General features: G+C 38.2%; 1 protein-coding gene across 4 annotated transcripts in view; it reads right to left on the bottom strand.

Annotated features, from left to right (window-relative positions):
* The window catches only part of LOC112454463, a 31,827-nt gene extending 18,418 nt beyond the window's left edge, over positions 1-13,409 (bottom strand). The window contains exons 1-3 of one of the 4 annotated variants that reach the window (XM_025015880.1): positions 12,914-13,409; positions 2,812-3,056; positions 2,323-2,462 (exon numbers count right to left, since the gene is read on the bottom strand). In XM_025015880.1, coding sequence (XP_024871648.1) covers positions 2,323-2,462; positions 2,812-3,021 — 350 coding nt within the window. In that variant the 5' untranslated portion in view covers positions 3,022-3,056; positions 12,914-13,409. Of the gene's footprint in view, positions 1-2,322; positions 2,463-2,811; positions 3,057-4,334; positions 4,412-5,877; positions 6,019-8,009; positions 8,137-12,913 lie in introns of those variants that run through there. The other 3 variants (XM_025015882.1, XM_025015883.1, XM_025015879.1) reach the window with 3 other exon arrangements.
* Between the last annotated feature and the right edge of the window lie 3,973 nt (positions 13,410-17,382).

The following is a 17,382-nucleotide window of genomic DNA, read 5'->3' as shown; positions in this document are numbered from 1 at the left end:
TCAAACATAAATAACGACAGGGCACAGAGCCGCAACAAGGTGTTCGCGTTAAATTATTTTTATTTTTAATAGTGTTGGACAATATCTATTCACCAACCAAAACATTCTGGATTACCCTAAATAGTCAATGACCCAGTCGGTACCCCATGGCTCATGGTGCCCCGGTCTCCCCTATACGTAACTGCGTAAATCGTGAAAAGAGATCGTGTTGATGGATGCGTGTAATTACGTATACGGTTTTCTCTGCCTTATTTTATGTCTATTAAGATAGACGTAAGAACCTAAGTTTCGCTCTCTGCCATCAGCCTTACTGCGAATTGGCAGGAGTCGATTTAAAAGCGTATCACGATATTCCGCAATATTCAGTAGCGTCTAAATATTATTTAGTAACTAAATAACAAAGTTTGGCCCCACTATAGGTAAGAACTGTGGTTTTTGGCTATGGTCCATGCTCTCAATCCCGGGCTCCACAATGTCGCAACCTTTTCAGATTCTCAAGCTGTATTGAGGAAGTAGAGACCAATGACCATGAAGCGCGATAATTTATATTAATATATCAATAAATATTCCATTTAATTTATCGCGGTTTAAATTCATACAAATGTAACAAGACCCGCAGCTTTCTCTTTCGGCTTTTAAATATAAGACTAATCGTAAAATTGTTTCAGCTTTTAACACATACGTCTTCGTCTCTTTCATATTTATTTTATTTTCGCCTACCTACTCTTACTTCGACCTGTTACTTTTATTTTACGCATACGCGTTAATATAAAAGTGGCGACAAAGTATAAAAGAATTAAGCGGAGAATTAAGGAATTGCGTGGTAACCCGATTTGTGTGCAATTGAATCAGGCGCAACAGCTCGTTCGTAACATTTTTCTGCGTGCTATAATATCGCGTTTCAAGGATTGCGACAGGCGAGACACTCACGCACAGCAGTATTGATTTCGAGACCCGGTGTGGCAGTGCTGCCACGATTCCGCGTCTCCAGAACTAAACTCTGAATGAGATATCGCAAAAATGATGATGACCAAAATTTATCTTGAAATGGAAAATAATTTCGTTCTCGCACACAACGGGAAAGAACCTTCCTCTACGAAATTCTTAACTGTCCCTTCAAGTCCCTTCTACAATCAATTTTTAACAATTCAGCTCATATACTTCAAGAAAAATGCGAAATACTCGTGTCTTTTTTATATAATAAAACTGAATAACGTAACTCATTTTCTCATCTTCATAATTTCGTATTTACAATCCACGAATTTACGGTGAATTTTATTTTGTATATCTTATCCCGTATTATTTAATTTTTTATCTGTCGGATGAATGGTCGTTGATCAATTTTATCGTTAACGTATATCGCTACTTGAAAAAGCTCTCAAAATAATATTGCTCTTTAAAAGCGCGTATTAATGGACCATTAAGCTCACTGGCCGTAAATTGCTGCATCAATTATTTGCATATTACGACACATTCAATGATCTCTATTGCAAAATCGTTTAACGTAATGCGAACTTATCGCGCCTCGTAAATGCAATCGCAAGAGATCGCGTTCATTCGGGTAATTAAGTAACTTACGGCCCCTGCAAAATATATGTGAAGTTAATGTTTGAAATATCCACGTAGAAATATTTATATCACGCGTTTTATATTAGTTGCTTTGTTTTACACTTCGATTTTATCAGATTTTTTTCCAAGATAATTATTAAGCAATTAATAACACCTCTCTAATTATGTAGCGGATCGATACACGTTGGCTAAGTATATAAGCTTGAAATACGCAAATATATCGGCTCTATTATAAGCCACTTGGTTGCTAAAACACCAAGCGAATGGGCTTGATGTCTGCAAGTATCGGAGATCGTAAAACGTGTAACCGCCTTGAAGTAAATATCTCGAAGGCTATTTTAAGTCACTCGAAGGCTTCCAGAGACTCTTTAATGATAGGCAATGCACTTGAGGCACGATATCGGAGTTCCACGTGGTGTGATGATTTTCGGGTTAGACGAATGATCCGGATGTTTATGTTTGTTTCAAATTGATAAAGTGCAGGAGGGATCTTATTGTACGTATATTATACGTTAAATATCGTTGAAAGAAAATTATATAATAATAATAATAATATATCCCCTCAATTCTATTATAATATACCTTCTTATATATGTATTGTTCGCCAATTATACTACTCAACTAATTAAAAAGAGAGGAATTAAACATGTTTCGTGAAAATCTTAAATATCATTTCGCAGAATGAAGACATTAACATATATCTTATAATCAAGGGCCTTACGAACTTGTATTCGTCAAAATGTATATACTTACTTCGCATTCTTTGGCAGCATGCCAGTAGGACCGGAATACGTGGGAGTGAGGCAGAGGGGTGGGTTATTTGAATTCTGTGGAACTAGAGGCTGCCTCGCATGCGCCGGCGAGGTGTGCGAGCCATAGCCATCGGAGTTCAGCTGAAATCACCATAACAAGAATAAATTTAAACATTTCCAATAAAACTTCCGTCTGAATTATTAGGTACTTTGAAATTATATTGAATGCAATTATACTTCATGCATTACAATCTAATTTTATTTTATTAGGTTTAAAAAAAAACTGCCAGATGTTCTTTTTCATCGTAGATTCTTAGGTCAATTCGGTCTTTACCAATGTCTTTAAGTCCCGATAGTTTTGTTAAGAAAAGACTGTTTCTACGTATTGACCAAAGAAGCTCGATCTGGTTAAACAGATTATGCGGATTATAGACATTCTATATTGGTATGCATATATAATCTATTATGGCGCTAATGTTTAATTGCTCACCTTGACAACGGTGCCAATCAAAGAATCAGGCGGCATTTCCGGGGGTTCGGGTATCACACCTGGATTCATATGCGCCGGATAATCGTTGTGCAGATTAGCCTCCTTAACAGGAGTACCACCGTCGAGTCGTTCCATGTCCAGGCTATCAGTTGGTGTCGGCTGAGAGAGCAAACGCTCTTTCATCTCATGTAGGTATGGACACCGTTGCATCTCTTCAGGCTCTTCCTTTTTGTCTCTCTGACGATCTGAGGAAGAATAAAACTAAAGTCAGAAACACGCACGAGAAAACTATTTATCAAATACTTAGAACGCATTTGAATATTCGACACGCGATGGCAAAAGCTTGCTCATGTTTTATGAAGTTTTATGAAAGTCGCTTAAGTTTTTGTAACACGTGGCACTTGTCTCGTTACGAAAGATCGATAATCGTATACTTATATAAGGGTCGTTCAAATAAAACATAGATTCGAGTTGCTGCGTCATGAATAGTAGACGTTACTGGGGATGGGACCAGCCTAAACGTTAAGGGTGCCTATATATATAATATTATCAGCAACATTGTGGTATGTATATTTATCTGTATACATATTTTTATGCTGTCTTTTAAATTGCATATTACTCAAATAGTTAGTTTATGTTTCATTTGAATATGACCGTTATATCACTCCTGCGAATCTTAGAGAAAATATATTAAAATTTCATGTCTTTTATACCTGACTATATATAAGAGTCTTGATTTAAATTTATAAAAGGCATGTTATTAACTGTAAGAAATTTAATTAAACGTGATTTTATAAAAACACGCACAGTGTATAACAACACAGTGTAAGAATAACAGCTTTATTTATACGAGTAGGAATGGAATCCCTTTTGCTAGATTTCGTCGGACGTTTGTTTGATTTTATTGAGGCGTACGTGCGATCCTTTGAATCTTTAGCCTTCAAAGATCGTAAGAAATAAAACTTTCGCAAATTGCTCTGATTTACGAATGCTTTGAAAAGTAAAAGAGAATTGGAAGGCCGAGAATTACGACTTTTAATTCTCGAAACAAATGGTAATTTCTTTTAAGATGTTTAAATTTACATTGAACTTATTCTAAAACATGGTACAAGCGTCATTTTATAAATTTATAAAAGCTCAAGTGTGTTATCATTATTTTTGTTTACACATGCTTAATTGCTTCATCGTAGAGACTTTGATGTAATAGTATCTACAGGATAGCGATATAATCGAATGAAACATGAAACGCTTGTGGTATATGTTCCACCGATGATCGTTGTAGGTCAGACATGTAAGCTTTTTAAAAGCAACGAATGACATTTATCCTTTAATCAAGAAATGTATCATATTTATTTCTGTAATGTTATTATCGAGCCTTGTGACATTCTTCCCTCATTAATTTAATTATAAACCCCACATTTGCAAACGTAAAATACGACATTATTTAAATTCACGCGCCAAAGATTTCAAATCTGTATATTATCTCATTGATTTATTTCACCGAGCCGTTTCGCTAAACTTACTTAATGCCACGGTACCCATGGTGAACACTTTAATACGTGTGTTTAATACTCTAACGATAAAAAAAGAGATTCTCGAGGAAAAAACTCGTTTTTGCGCGAGACACAGATTGCGAGCTGAGCAAAAGTCAAGCACGATAGTGCAAACGCGATCGGATTGGTACTGTCTCAGAAGGAAGCTCCATCGCCGCTTAACTCGCTTCTTGGCTCTCTCTCCATAGTAGAGATCGCCAAACATGGAGCTGCGATTGGCGCGCTAGCGCCAGTTCGCCTGGTCACGTGCATACATCTTTCCACGTGGTTGCTCTCCGAAGAACTCAACGAGCGAGATAGAAAACGAACGGGTATATCTCTCGAAGAGATATGTTTGAAGAGATGTGCCACCTCTAAAAGTACGCATTCACTGGAAAACGGTTCGCGAACTTTGCTGACGAGCTGTTCGCAAACACGTTCACGAGCAATGCGTAACAAAAAGTTTGCAATCAACTTTCGAACATCTGCTAAAACTGAACATGCTATCTGCACCAGTGTTCACTTTGGGCTTGTCGCTTTCCTTTTGATCGTATCGCTCCTGAAGCGAACTTGTAACGAATTGCTCGCAAACAGCAACCGAATTGAAAAATTAAAAATAACCGACTACAAGCTGTTCACGAACAAGTGTCCACATTAGAAATAAAGTAATTCGCGATTTGTTCGCAAACTGTTCTCCAATTTCGGTGAAGGCACACCTTGACATAACTATAGATTGTTTTTTAAAGTTCCACAGGAATGACTGATTCGCACAGTTATTTGGATTTAGCGAATCTATCTATTTAGCGTATCACTGATGACACTCACATATATTTATACGTCATGTACATTCATATACATACATTTCTGTAAACGATAGTGCAATAAAGAAAAAGTAGAAATAAGGTACTCAATTTAAGAACAAGTTATTTATAAGGAACAAGAAATTAAAGTAAGTTATATAAGAATTAAATATATGAATAATAAAAAGAATAAAAATGAAAATAAGAACAAGATTGAAAAATGTTTAATGTAGATAGAGCAGAAAGTTAAACTCATTTTTATTTATATCCCTTAATTAAAAAGACAAACAAAATTATTACTAAAATAGAAAAAAAAATGATTGACAAACTCTGTCTAAAGTAGATCGGTTAAATTGTTTATCCACATTTGTTAAAACATTAAGGAAACCCGTCATCTTGTTGCGGTACAGCACTGGAAGGGCGGTGGGGTTTGGGAACGGTTACTGACCTATCTCCTCTCATGGTTACAGTCTATCTTTGTAAGAACAAGGCAAGCGGCGTAAAATAGCGTTGTAGTGATTGGAAGCCGCGATGTTTTACGACGCAAATCATACGGGAGAGGGAATTCTAGCTTTATCGGCTATCTATATCAAATAAAAACTTGAACATATCACAACCGTATTTATATGTAGAAAATAATCTTTTAATACTCTTCGAAATGTATTTACACTATCGAATTTATAAAATTAGTATCCACTGATAATCTCGCTTTATTCGCAATGTCCAAATTTTACCTCATATCGTGTGTTTGAATAATCGCGTCACCAGGCATTATAATTAACATCCATCAGTTACAAACCGGACCTTATGTTACGTCCGGTCCAAATGACAGCAATTTGTGTAATTGACGATACGTACAAGCCCGAGGATCGAGAATTTGAGATCCCGCGATAACTGACCTAACCGAATGCACATTCAGGTGACGTCGCGACGTCGCGATGTCTACTGCAAGCTTATTCCGTCGTGCAAGCTCTTTTCTCCCTCTCTTTCTATTTTCATCCATCGTCGCGACTACACACACACACACACACATATATATATATTTGGAAATTTTCGCTTTGACGAGAATAGTAGCTTTAATTACGAATATCCATTCGCGACTCGGCTGACTCGGCTCCGTCTTCGTCCTTCTTTCATTCCTTTCTCTCTCTCCGAAGCATGCATCTCTTTTCTCTTTTCGCACGTACACGTGAATGTCGACGAGCGCGAAATTATTTCTGCCGTCCGTTCGCCCTCTGCTTCGCTGCGACGCGGTTTTCAGACGTTTTCGTGCGAGAGCACTGATTCTGGAGATCCCGCACTGTCAGCGAGCGACAAGCTACACGGTTGAACAATCGATTACAGAAACATGAGGGATAATAGATTCGAGAATGTCTCGACAGCAATTTTCAGATCGTTACTGAACTTATAGTGAAGAAAATTTCGAGACGCATTTATATGGGTGAAATTTGTTCAATTAAAATTGTTATTAAATCGACAATCGAAATTATCGCTTTCATGTTCAATACATAACTGATGTAAATTTTTAATATATTCAGATGAAAATAACAAATTTAAAAAAATGTTACTACGCGCTTTTTTTCCGAATGCGCTTTTTGATTTGACGAATTCCATTGCTCGCGAAGTTCGCTCGCCGTGATTTAATAGGATTATTCTATTTGAATTTTTTGACGTCGCTTCGCACGTAGTTATAATTGACTGAAATCAGAATAGGTAAAAGCCTTCCTATTGACACAGTGCGGAGGAAGGCTTTTCGATCGATCGATCAAATGGACATGCGAAAATGAAGAATGTTCCCTCCAAATTTTTTCAATTCTAGGAATTCTTTCAAAGGGATTTTCATTTTACGTAATTTAAAAAACGAAAAATCTCACATAAAATATGAAGCATGACAGCGTTGCGTTACAAAATTCGCATGCCATTGCATAACTTGAGACAATAATCTCGCTTTATTTCCGCACCCACGTTCGATAAGATCTAAACCACGCAAGAAGTTTCCGCAGGAGGCTGAATCCAAGGAGAGGGACCTATATTTCATACAAAGGAAGCCACGAAGAATATATCGGAGTTCGGAAATAAGGTTCCGAGCTTGAAAGCTCCTGATATCAAGACGTCGAGACGTTTTTGCTGATACGATGTCGAACCTAGTCTTTGTAACGATGTAATAAGTTCCAAAGTTTAAGTTCTTGCCGGCTGATCATTTTATCCCTGTGTCGCGGCGCACAAGGACGATCTCGTTAATAGATTCCAATTCACTTTAAGGTCTTCTTGCCTCGCAATTAAACAAAATCACTCGGTAGTCACAGCTAACTTTCAACTACTCAGATGCACCTGACTCGAACTAAAAGTTGGTATATTTTATTGCGAATGTATACATGTGCAGTTACATCAGCGGATTCGTCGCATATCGAAGAGATTCAATGTTAAACCTCACGAGAACAAAAAGATTAAAATCGATCGATATGAATACTTGGACACGGTCCTCCTATCATTGAATATAAAACAAACATACCGAACGCCATGTATAATACATTAATTTTAATCGAGTTATTTCCAGCATCGAAATCAACATGCAATGGAGAAACGTATTGAATTAATCATAACTCATAACGTATTAATGAATATTGACAAGCCATCAGTATATGTTTCAGCTCTCAGACAGCCAAATATAATTCACTGAATTATCAATATGTTTCGATTGAAGAAAACAGCTTGAAGTCACGGTCGCTGTTTATTATTAGTTAGCCATTATTCCTTCTTCAATACGTCATGTAGAAAAATTCTCCCACTTCTTGACACGTAAGAGCTGAAGTTAATAAATTATATATACTATATATATAGAAAAAATTTCAAAAATAATTCTTACATTATTTAAAGGCTGACGATCGTATGTTGATCGAATAATTATTATGGGAGCGACGAAAGCCGATGGCCATTAACGTTAACGTCGAGCAATGTTGCGACGGCTCATTCATCCCACTATCACAATTACTCCGATCGGCTTCATCACAAATTGGCTCACTATATCAGTGAAATTCCACCGGCGCATTCGGGCGACGATGTCGACGCGCGTGACGGAAGTCGGCGGAGCTTGCACGCGGGGTAGCTCACGATGGCGGAAAAGACTCGCGGCGGCTGGTGCGACTCTCGCGGGGTGTGAGAGAGAGACAATCGAATCGAATCGCACACATGTACAAAGGTCGCGGGGGCGAGGTTATTGCTTTCGCGCCGGGGTGAAACCGCGCGCGCGAGCGTGTGCGGGGCGTCACAACAAACGGAAGCCGGAAGTGGTCGCGGATCGATTCGAGCAGCCCCGCACGGTCGTGGACCTCGAAAAAGCCGGCAGCTCGTCCGTCGAAGCGCTGCCGCGGCGCGGCACGGCACGGCACCCGACACGAAACACCAGCCAGACTGCGTGGCGACCACCTGTGAGCTTCGTATCGGCGCCGGCGTCGCGACGCCCACGTAGGTACTATCCATCGACCGATCCGCGGCGGCTATACGCCGCTCCCCCGTGATAGCCCGCGTTCCCAGCGTCGAGTTGGTCAATGACGCTCGTTCTTTGATACCGTCGGTAATTTCCCAACTTGCTAGGAGTGTTATCCACCTAATTTGGTCGAATTGGTGTGAAAATTCTTTCTCTCCTTTCTTCATTTAGTTCCATTTTAAATAAAGCCGCTTTAATTCCCGACGCACAGATCATAGGATCGTCTTTTAATCATGTTGAAACGTAAAATGTTATTTTGTGATATACATTCCGCGCGTTATTAAAATTTTGCATAAATATGTCGAAGAGAATCGCAGCTGGAATATTGGAATAAAAAAATGAAGATATACTCTTTTATGCACGAAGACACATATGAACAGACAAAGCGTTTCCGTGCAGCGATTCTATGAAGATCGACATTACCTCGATTGCAGTTGCGCTACATTGTAATCGCTGTAATTAAGGTAATTATAACCTTGCCCTTTTCCGCCTGCGACTTTGCTATCTCGGAAATATTTGTGCCGGACTTGCTTTCAACTCGGAATATGTTTTATAATACTTTTTAATTAATCGCGATTCTTTATAATTTATTTAAAAACTGATTTTTTTGTTATTTTCAAAGATCGACAAAAATAAATAAAGATAAATAAAGCCATTTTCTCATTAGATTTATTTAACAAAAAAGTGAAACACAGTAAAAACACATTATATTAGAAAATACATTATTTTATATCCTATTAATGACATTAATATTGGATTTTTAAAAATGTGTGCCTTTAGGCGGGCAACGAAACGTTTTGCTATAAAATTACCACTAAAACAATAGAGAGAAGAGAGAGAACCCACGAAACTTTATTTGTTATTTTCTTACCTCCATTGTGAAACACGTATATCTCAGAGACAAATCTCTCAAAATATCTCCAGGACGCATTCACGTGCCAAAAACTCAATTGCAATCACGGATTTGTGTATAACATTTTTACAATATAATATTCTACGTAAGAATATAACAAGCTATGTAAAACATTTCTTTTTACTTCAATATTAAGCACTTCAACATTATATTCATTTGTGGCCGCTATTGCAATTTAAATAAAACGTGATTTGTTAACGTCACACACAAGATATTCTATCGAAAATTGATTTAATATGGTCGCATCGAACGAAATATTGTTTTATAATGGTTAGGCACGGAGCTGAGCCGCGTCGAGGCACTCGCGTCGCGCTTCGCGTCTCCCGCGCGAATAATCGTGGTTCTATGATGGTCGCACGATACAGTCGCAATCCTTTCTCTTTCCGAATCGCGAGTTGGCAGTGGATACTCTTGGTGATCGAGGCGAGTAACTTAATAATATATGCGAAAGCGTTTCGTGCCGAGCTTATTTTCGATGTAAATCGAAATTATAACTTAAACACAGTTAAATTTAAACACGACTGACATTAACTCGCGTACAAAAGTACGAATCAGTTTCAATATTTTTTTGCAGTATCATTTTTCACCAATTTTGTTTTTTTATTTTACAATTTTCTCTCGCGGCTTTTATAAAGTGTCTTTTCGTCGGAATATTTGTCTTCTTGTCCATCAGACTCCTTTGAAGTCTAACACACCGGTCTTCTTCTGTCTAGCATATCGAAAACGAAGACAGATTACTGCGGACACTACACTGAGAGAAAAAAATAGTTGGAATAACTATAATCTCACTATATTTTATAGTGAATTTTGGCATCAACTATATATTTATAGTTTAGTTAAACATACAAAATATAGTAAAATGAACACAGATTTATAGTCAGCCTTACTATGACAAGAGTAACCATCTTTAAAACAAAAAAATATATTTATTTCGAAATTTTATTACTATTTTTTAACTATAATTTGTTTCTTAAGATGCAGTCTATGATTATAAATATTTTCTCGTATCTGAAAAAAACACTTACCTTGGTGGGATCGAACTCGGGACCTCTGGATCGTGAGCCAACTGCCTTACGTGGTAGACTACTTCTTAGTTTGATGAAAGTGTTATAAATAGTCTACATATGTCATAAAATCGCGCACTACGCGATAATAATAAAATAATAATAAAAATATAGTTATCTGAACCAATATTTGTAAAATATTCTAATTGTATTGACTATTAATTCTTAACTTGGTGGACTTAAAAATGGTTACTTTCTCTTATCATTTTATATTTGCAATCCTACTATATTTTTACTTAAAATGATTATAATTTATGGTAAAAATTTTACATGGGTTAGTTATACTATGTCTATATTGTTATTATAACCAACATTATGGTAAAAATTTTACATGGGTTAGTTATACTATGTCTATATTGTTATTATAACCAACATTATGGTAACATTTACTATAAATATGATAATTATAACTATAATTATTTTACTATGTCATTATAGTTCTAAATACCATATATTTTTCTCTCAGTGTATAGGGCGGCAAAATACATGCAAAGGGTTTTCCTCGAGTTCTGCACATACGAGTACTCTGCCCGCCCATTGAAACTTCAAAGAAATTCACAACTAATAATAGACGTGTTCTTACTTTTCATCTATCGTGATTTCTCTCGTTCCCCGACAGCAGCTCCGTTTTAGATACATGCAAAGAAATATATTTCTTTGACGACAAGACTTTTGTTCGGCAATTTTTTGATCGAATCGCGCGTTTTGCATTTTTATCCTTTATCATATTGTTCGCGAATTGGGAATTGTGATGTTTAATCATATTTTGAGGAAACCGACGGCAAACTGATACAAATAAAGATAATAATAGAGATGGATAAATTTATATTTGGCAAGGTTTTGAGTATGTCTTCTCCTTTTTTTTTAGTCACATGAAACTACAGTTCAATGCTACGCTCGGTGAACGTAGTACACGCATGCACCATGCGCGCGTGTATACAGCGTCCGGACCCAAACGCGATCCTCTCGTTTTTACTCACCGGTCCTTGACTCGATTTTTGGGTCGTTGCAATATAAATACAGGCTGGTCGATAAGTTCAAGGTTCGCGGCACGGTCGAACCGAAGCCTCCGCGCATTTATCAGCTCGTTAACCGCTTCCCTTTCACGTACAGTTTGAAACACACCGCGCACATTTTTCTCGTTTACGCAAGATTAATTGGCGCCGTCAGCCGTAAGAGCCATTTTTCAAAACGTACGCGATGGTGAAAAATTTATAATTTAGATGGGAAATTATAGGTGGAGCAAGCGCAATAAATTTTAACGGAGTTCCAAAAATTAAAAGGATTGAAATTTATTAAATAATCATATATATATTAATTATTTAATATCTTGAAATAGATTGAATCGTACTTTTATATTGTTTATACATATTCTGCGTTTTATGTTTATTTACGTTTAAATTTTGTATATTTCTTTGAATTTTAATTTTATGACTCTTCTTTGTAAATTATTCTATGTGTATCGTATCGCTTTTTATGTTTTTTGCAACGAGTTTTCTAAAACCTCTAGGCTACATGTGAATGCAATGCATTCCATGCCGTAAGCTATTTCATGCGTTTGCTACACGCAACCAATTTAAAAATCGATACAACTGGCGTGGAATTGTTTTGCTAGAAAGTCATTGACCGAGAAACCAGCGTAGAAAGTAGCATTATTTTGATTAAGAGCCACACAACAAATTCCGTGATTGACAATGATCATTTGCGAAAGCGTGTAACAGTTGCAAATGCGCATACGTATAAACAATCCCATCAGTCGAATCATTAGAATTTTAGATTACGTTCGTGTTAACTTAAATCGTGTCATTGTTTTTGTGCAGTTTGCGTTGAATACGTGAATACGTTGAATACGTGTTAATAATTAGAATTGTAAATTATATTATAGCTTTCGGAGCATCTGGTATTGGTTTTCAATATCCAACGCGCGCAAGAAATTTTATATCGACGCGTTCAAACTTCCACATTCGTCCGGCAAATTCTATAATACCTATAATCAATATTCTAATTCAGCAACTCTGTAATTTCTATCTGCTATGAAACTCCAATTTCATACTATCATTTACATATTTCACTCGCGATATTTGGGATCGATTACCATCTAATTAAAATCCGCTATTATTCGCAACGGCTTGCGAACAAATTGGCAAAACTTTTCAGACATCGACATGCACGTGACACAGGCCGAAAAAGTTCACCGATCGTCGCGCGCGCAACACGTTATCTCGATACAAGACACCCGGCACAAAGATCCAAGAAAGCACTCGTAAGACACCCGTGGAAATCCCACATGACAGACATATACTCACGTGTTCATTAAACGAGGATGAAGCTCTGTGCCATGGGCAAGTCCCTGACCTTCCGGAGTCGTCCCGAAGGTAGGACGATTCCTCGCCGAGGAAAGCTCCCCCTCGGAAGTACTCCGAATTCTTGCTGTTAACCGTCGATTTGCAGGGGATGTTAAACCTCGCTGGACGTAACAACGCCGATCGCGCTAGTTCGGAGCAACGTGCCGGTCGGCGCTGGGTGGATGTAAACAAGGAGACCCCGAGCTTGCGCCCTGTTCGGAAGAGCTGCCGCCGCTCTTTCCGTCCTTTCCGGTGGGCGACTTCTTCGTCTTTTCACCCTCTCTTTCTCCCTTATCTTTTCCTTTTCTCGCGTCGCGATCTCGTATTGCGTGGGCCTCACGCCCGTTCGCGTGTGCGTGCACGATTCCCGGCGAGTTTGTGCCGGCCGGCTGATCTGTCCTCACTCTCAGTAGTCTCAGTACGTCTGCGACGCTGCGCGGCCGCCCATGGCGGTGTAATGGCGACGCTCAGTTGGTTATGGGGGTCGCCGCGCGCGCGAAGCCACCCCCATGCAATGTGGAAAGGCGATCAATACCTAACTTCCCGCGATTCCCGCTTTTCCACCCCGTGGACGTTCCTCTGTCCCCCTTCGACAGCGTACTGTTGCGCCTATATTGATGTTGTCGGTGCCGGTGGTAGGCCTGGCCGCTCGCAGGGGTAGTAGCGATGACGATGGTCGTCGCTGCGTCTAAACAGCCTCGTGGAGCGAGCGCCTGGCTCGCTTCACCGGGGTGGACGCGTAGGGAGGACGGAGGTTTCAGGGTTATTACAGGTGGAATGGTAGGGTTAACGCGAGCGCGCCGAGGAGACGAACCACGCGCGGTTCTTTGTCCTCTTTTTTCCCATCGTGAAACTTCACGCTTGTAAAAAGCACGAAGCGAGCTAGATATAGCTAGATATAGCTGACTAAAAATTGAAAATTTTATACTCAAAATTTTATTGCATTTTTCATCCCGTTCAAATTAATTAATTAATCAATATCCTTATTACTTCAGCTTATGCCAACAAGTGGACTTGGTTTACAATAATAATAATAATCCTAGTACTAATTTCTATCTTTTTTTTCTTATTCTAACTTCTTTCTCCTTCCACAGTTTTTTCAACACCTCTCCTTTTGCCATAATTCGTCTTTTCATAACCTATCCTATTATATTTCCTTTTCGTTTCTTCTTAACTCTATAAACCGATCTTTGGTATGTTTACAATCCTCTATATAATGACTAATGTTATCTCTTTTGTCCGCAGAATACATACAATGTTTCCTCTTCTTCTAACCAATACTTATTACCTTCCTCCATATTACCTCACATATCGTTCTTATTAACGCTCTTACATTATCTCCCATATTTAACTTTTCTAGATTTTCTCTCTTCAAATACCTAGGTCCATCCAATCTCACACATACAATTCTTTATATCTTTTATTATATCTGGCCTGCGTTATTCTAACGTTCAAATTAATCAAACAACAAAGTTTCTTTGCGTATATAAATAGCACGTAATAATAAGACATTATGGGATATAATTAATTATAGGAAAACGTGTTTGATGTTATTGCTTTTCTGTCCAAACTTTTCGGTATTTTCCGTTATGGCCGTTGACGAACCCAAGCCAATTTGGAAGCAGTCCGGCGCGTCTATTGATTTTATACATTACGACTTAAACGGCTCCATGTAACGTTGGATACGGGATTGTATCGCGGGGTTTGACTAAAATGCACCCTCTTTCGAGTGCCCGGAACCCGGCGGCAACACCGACGAGGGGTGGATTTAGTCCGTAATTACCGGGTACTTCCCCCACGAACGATCATCCACCGGGCTGGATGGAAAACGATGCTTTGCAGCAGCATAACAGCGAATACTTATTTCTTTGTCTTTTGGTTCTTGGTTTTTCACGAAACATGAATATTCGCGTGCCGCTTATTTATCTTTTACTTTGCAGCCGCCCCGATCGAGGAGGATCGTGGTGATGTTATAACGAGGTTAATTTGCAAGCGAAAGTAGGGTAAACTTTTTACGCGGCATCTACCTCGTAGAATCGACTGGCAGGCTATTTTTATTGTTACGAAGCATCATAATTAAAGTCCACCGTTCATGATCGTCGTAATCCAGTTTTATCGGTTATTCCCTGTTTATGAGACATTAACTGTTTAGCTGCGGCACATAGAAAACAATTATTAATAAAGAATATGGAAATACACTGCAATCGCGATACGCCTCTCTAGCTTATCACTATCTTATTAATCCATTTCTAACTGCGCGATTTCTTTTACTAATTACTACGCATTAGCTAAATAATAAATATGTGTGCAACAAGTGCTGACACGCTTCTATGTATTATTAGAAGCATCTAGACATCTTCGCGCTCCCGTAAGAACGGTCGCGTTCCCGCTTTATGCATTTTCCGGGCAGGAGCCGATCGACGGATCGCGGACAACGCCTACGAAAACCGGGAACACACCCACGCGGGACATTATGGGCATTAAATCGACCGCATAAGGGTCGTATCGTTCGCACGCTCTCTTATGCAACGATCCTCTCACGCGCCACGATAAAAACACAGACACGTCCGCATGTACATCCCGTTCGCGTTCTCGCGGATTCGATTTCACGCTCTTGCCGCAGCTCTCGTATGGAGAATCTACGAAGTCAACGAGAGATCTCGGTTGCAAAAATAATATTTGCATCGTATTTTCAAGTCTCGAAAAATTGTACAAGTAATATTGTACAAAGTATATATATATATATATATATATATACTATAAATTATACAATTATATAAAGTATTCGGATTGTACAAGTAATTGTATAGGCAGACGCAATCTAAAATTAAAGCAACAACATTGAGTCCAGAGAATTATTATTACTAGTAATTTAATACATTTCTGAAACTAAGGGAGCAACGAGAATATATTCAAAAGTCTTTAATAAAGACGATGAGATACCGAGTATTCAGAAACATTTTTAGTATTGGCTGTAATCAAAAGTTAACGAAGCAACAAAATTTTTGTACTCGCGCGAATTATGTGAGGCATTTTAGTCGATCGAGTTTACTTGATAGTGTAATTAAGAGCTCATACTCCATATATCAATTTAGCTAATTACGTCTTAAGAGTACTCAGGGGAGCGTTTCTACGTCAACGACATATTCAATATGGAACAGTTACTATCCTCGCGTGTGCATTTTCAAATATTAAAACGTAAAATTAATTCAATTAGTTCAACAGCATTCAGTATGCAGTAAAATATATTAATATTGCTCACAATATTTGTTTCAGACAGTGCATTAATATTATTACTGCAATTAATACTGACAGTTCATTAATTTCGAAAGTAATGCTTAATAGTGTCTGTAAATTAATTAAGGATGCAAGTGCATGTGAGAGCACTGCACAAGAGTCTATACTCCATTTAAATGTGTTTCTAACGCATTTCTAACATTTGAATTGTTTAACGTTATAAAATACATCTATATGTTAAATAGCAGAATTAGAGATAATTATACTGGAGTTATAGATAGTGGCATCATATAACACAATTATACATATATTAATTACAATAAAGCTACAGTTACGCTATATACAATCGTAATTTAGTCGTGTGGTTTATCGTATAAATTGATACGTTCCTAGAGATTCAATTCGCGTGAGATGGATTGGCGCCGCGAAGAGAAAGTTGAATCGCGATGCGGTTCAACTTCATTTCCATTAGATTCAGTTTGAGGGTCGGTCATCGGGCGACCTTGGATCCGAGAAAGGCCTTACCTCAACATTGAGAGATCACGAATGCGTTCGCGGAATTGACTCCGGAATCGCGGGTATTTAGGTCAGCTCGGCCACACGATTCTCTACTATTTGAATTATTCTCTCGTCGTCGTCGCATTGTTAATGACTGCCAATCGTAATACGAAGCAAATCATTACGTAGAAAGTCTGATTTTAAATATCTCGAATTGCCTACATTTAAAACCTTATTTTATTTCCGTCGTGAAATAAACGTAATAGAAATGCGGTTTGTCAATTGAACATTATCTGTACTTTCTAACTTCATGACGATTGATATCGCGATTTCATTGGTGAAAAAGTGATTGCGATTGGTGATAAATAAAGAGAAACGTTTCGTTATTGCGGACGAGTGTATTGCAATTCGTAAGGTACAAATAGTACAAAGGGTATAAAGAGTACAAACATTGCGTAGGAACTAGATTATGCGGACATAGAAAAAGTACAGTTCAGAGACGTGATATAGTAAAGAGAGCTTCCTCTCGTGTTTCCTCTCTCCTCTTATATCACTCGCAAAATTGCGAATTGCGTCCTTCGTGATTTCGCCCTGATTTTATCTTTTTACGGGAGGATTCATGCCGAGATCGTAAACGCGTCAACAATGTGCATGAGAGAAGTCTATCCGAAAAGGACGAGTCTACTGCAAAAGGC

The sequence above is a fragment of the Temnothorax curvispinosus genome, unplaced genomic scaffold (assembly GCF_003070985.1).
Source record: "Temnothorax curvispinosus isolate PA1 unplaced genomic scaffold, ASM307098v1 QBEX01005075.1, whole genome shotgun sequence".
Classification (NCBI taxonomy): Eukaryota; Metazoa; Arthropoda; class Insecta; order Hymenoptera; family Formicidae; genus Temnothorax; species Temnothorax curvispinosus.
Note: the sequence above shows the minus strand (reverse complement) of the source record. Positions and strands in the feature narration are given on the sequence as shown.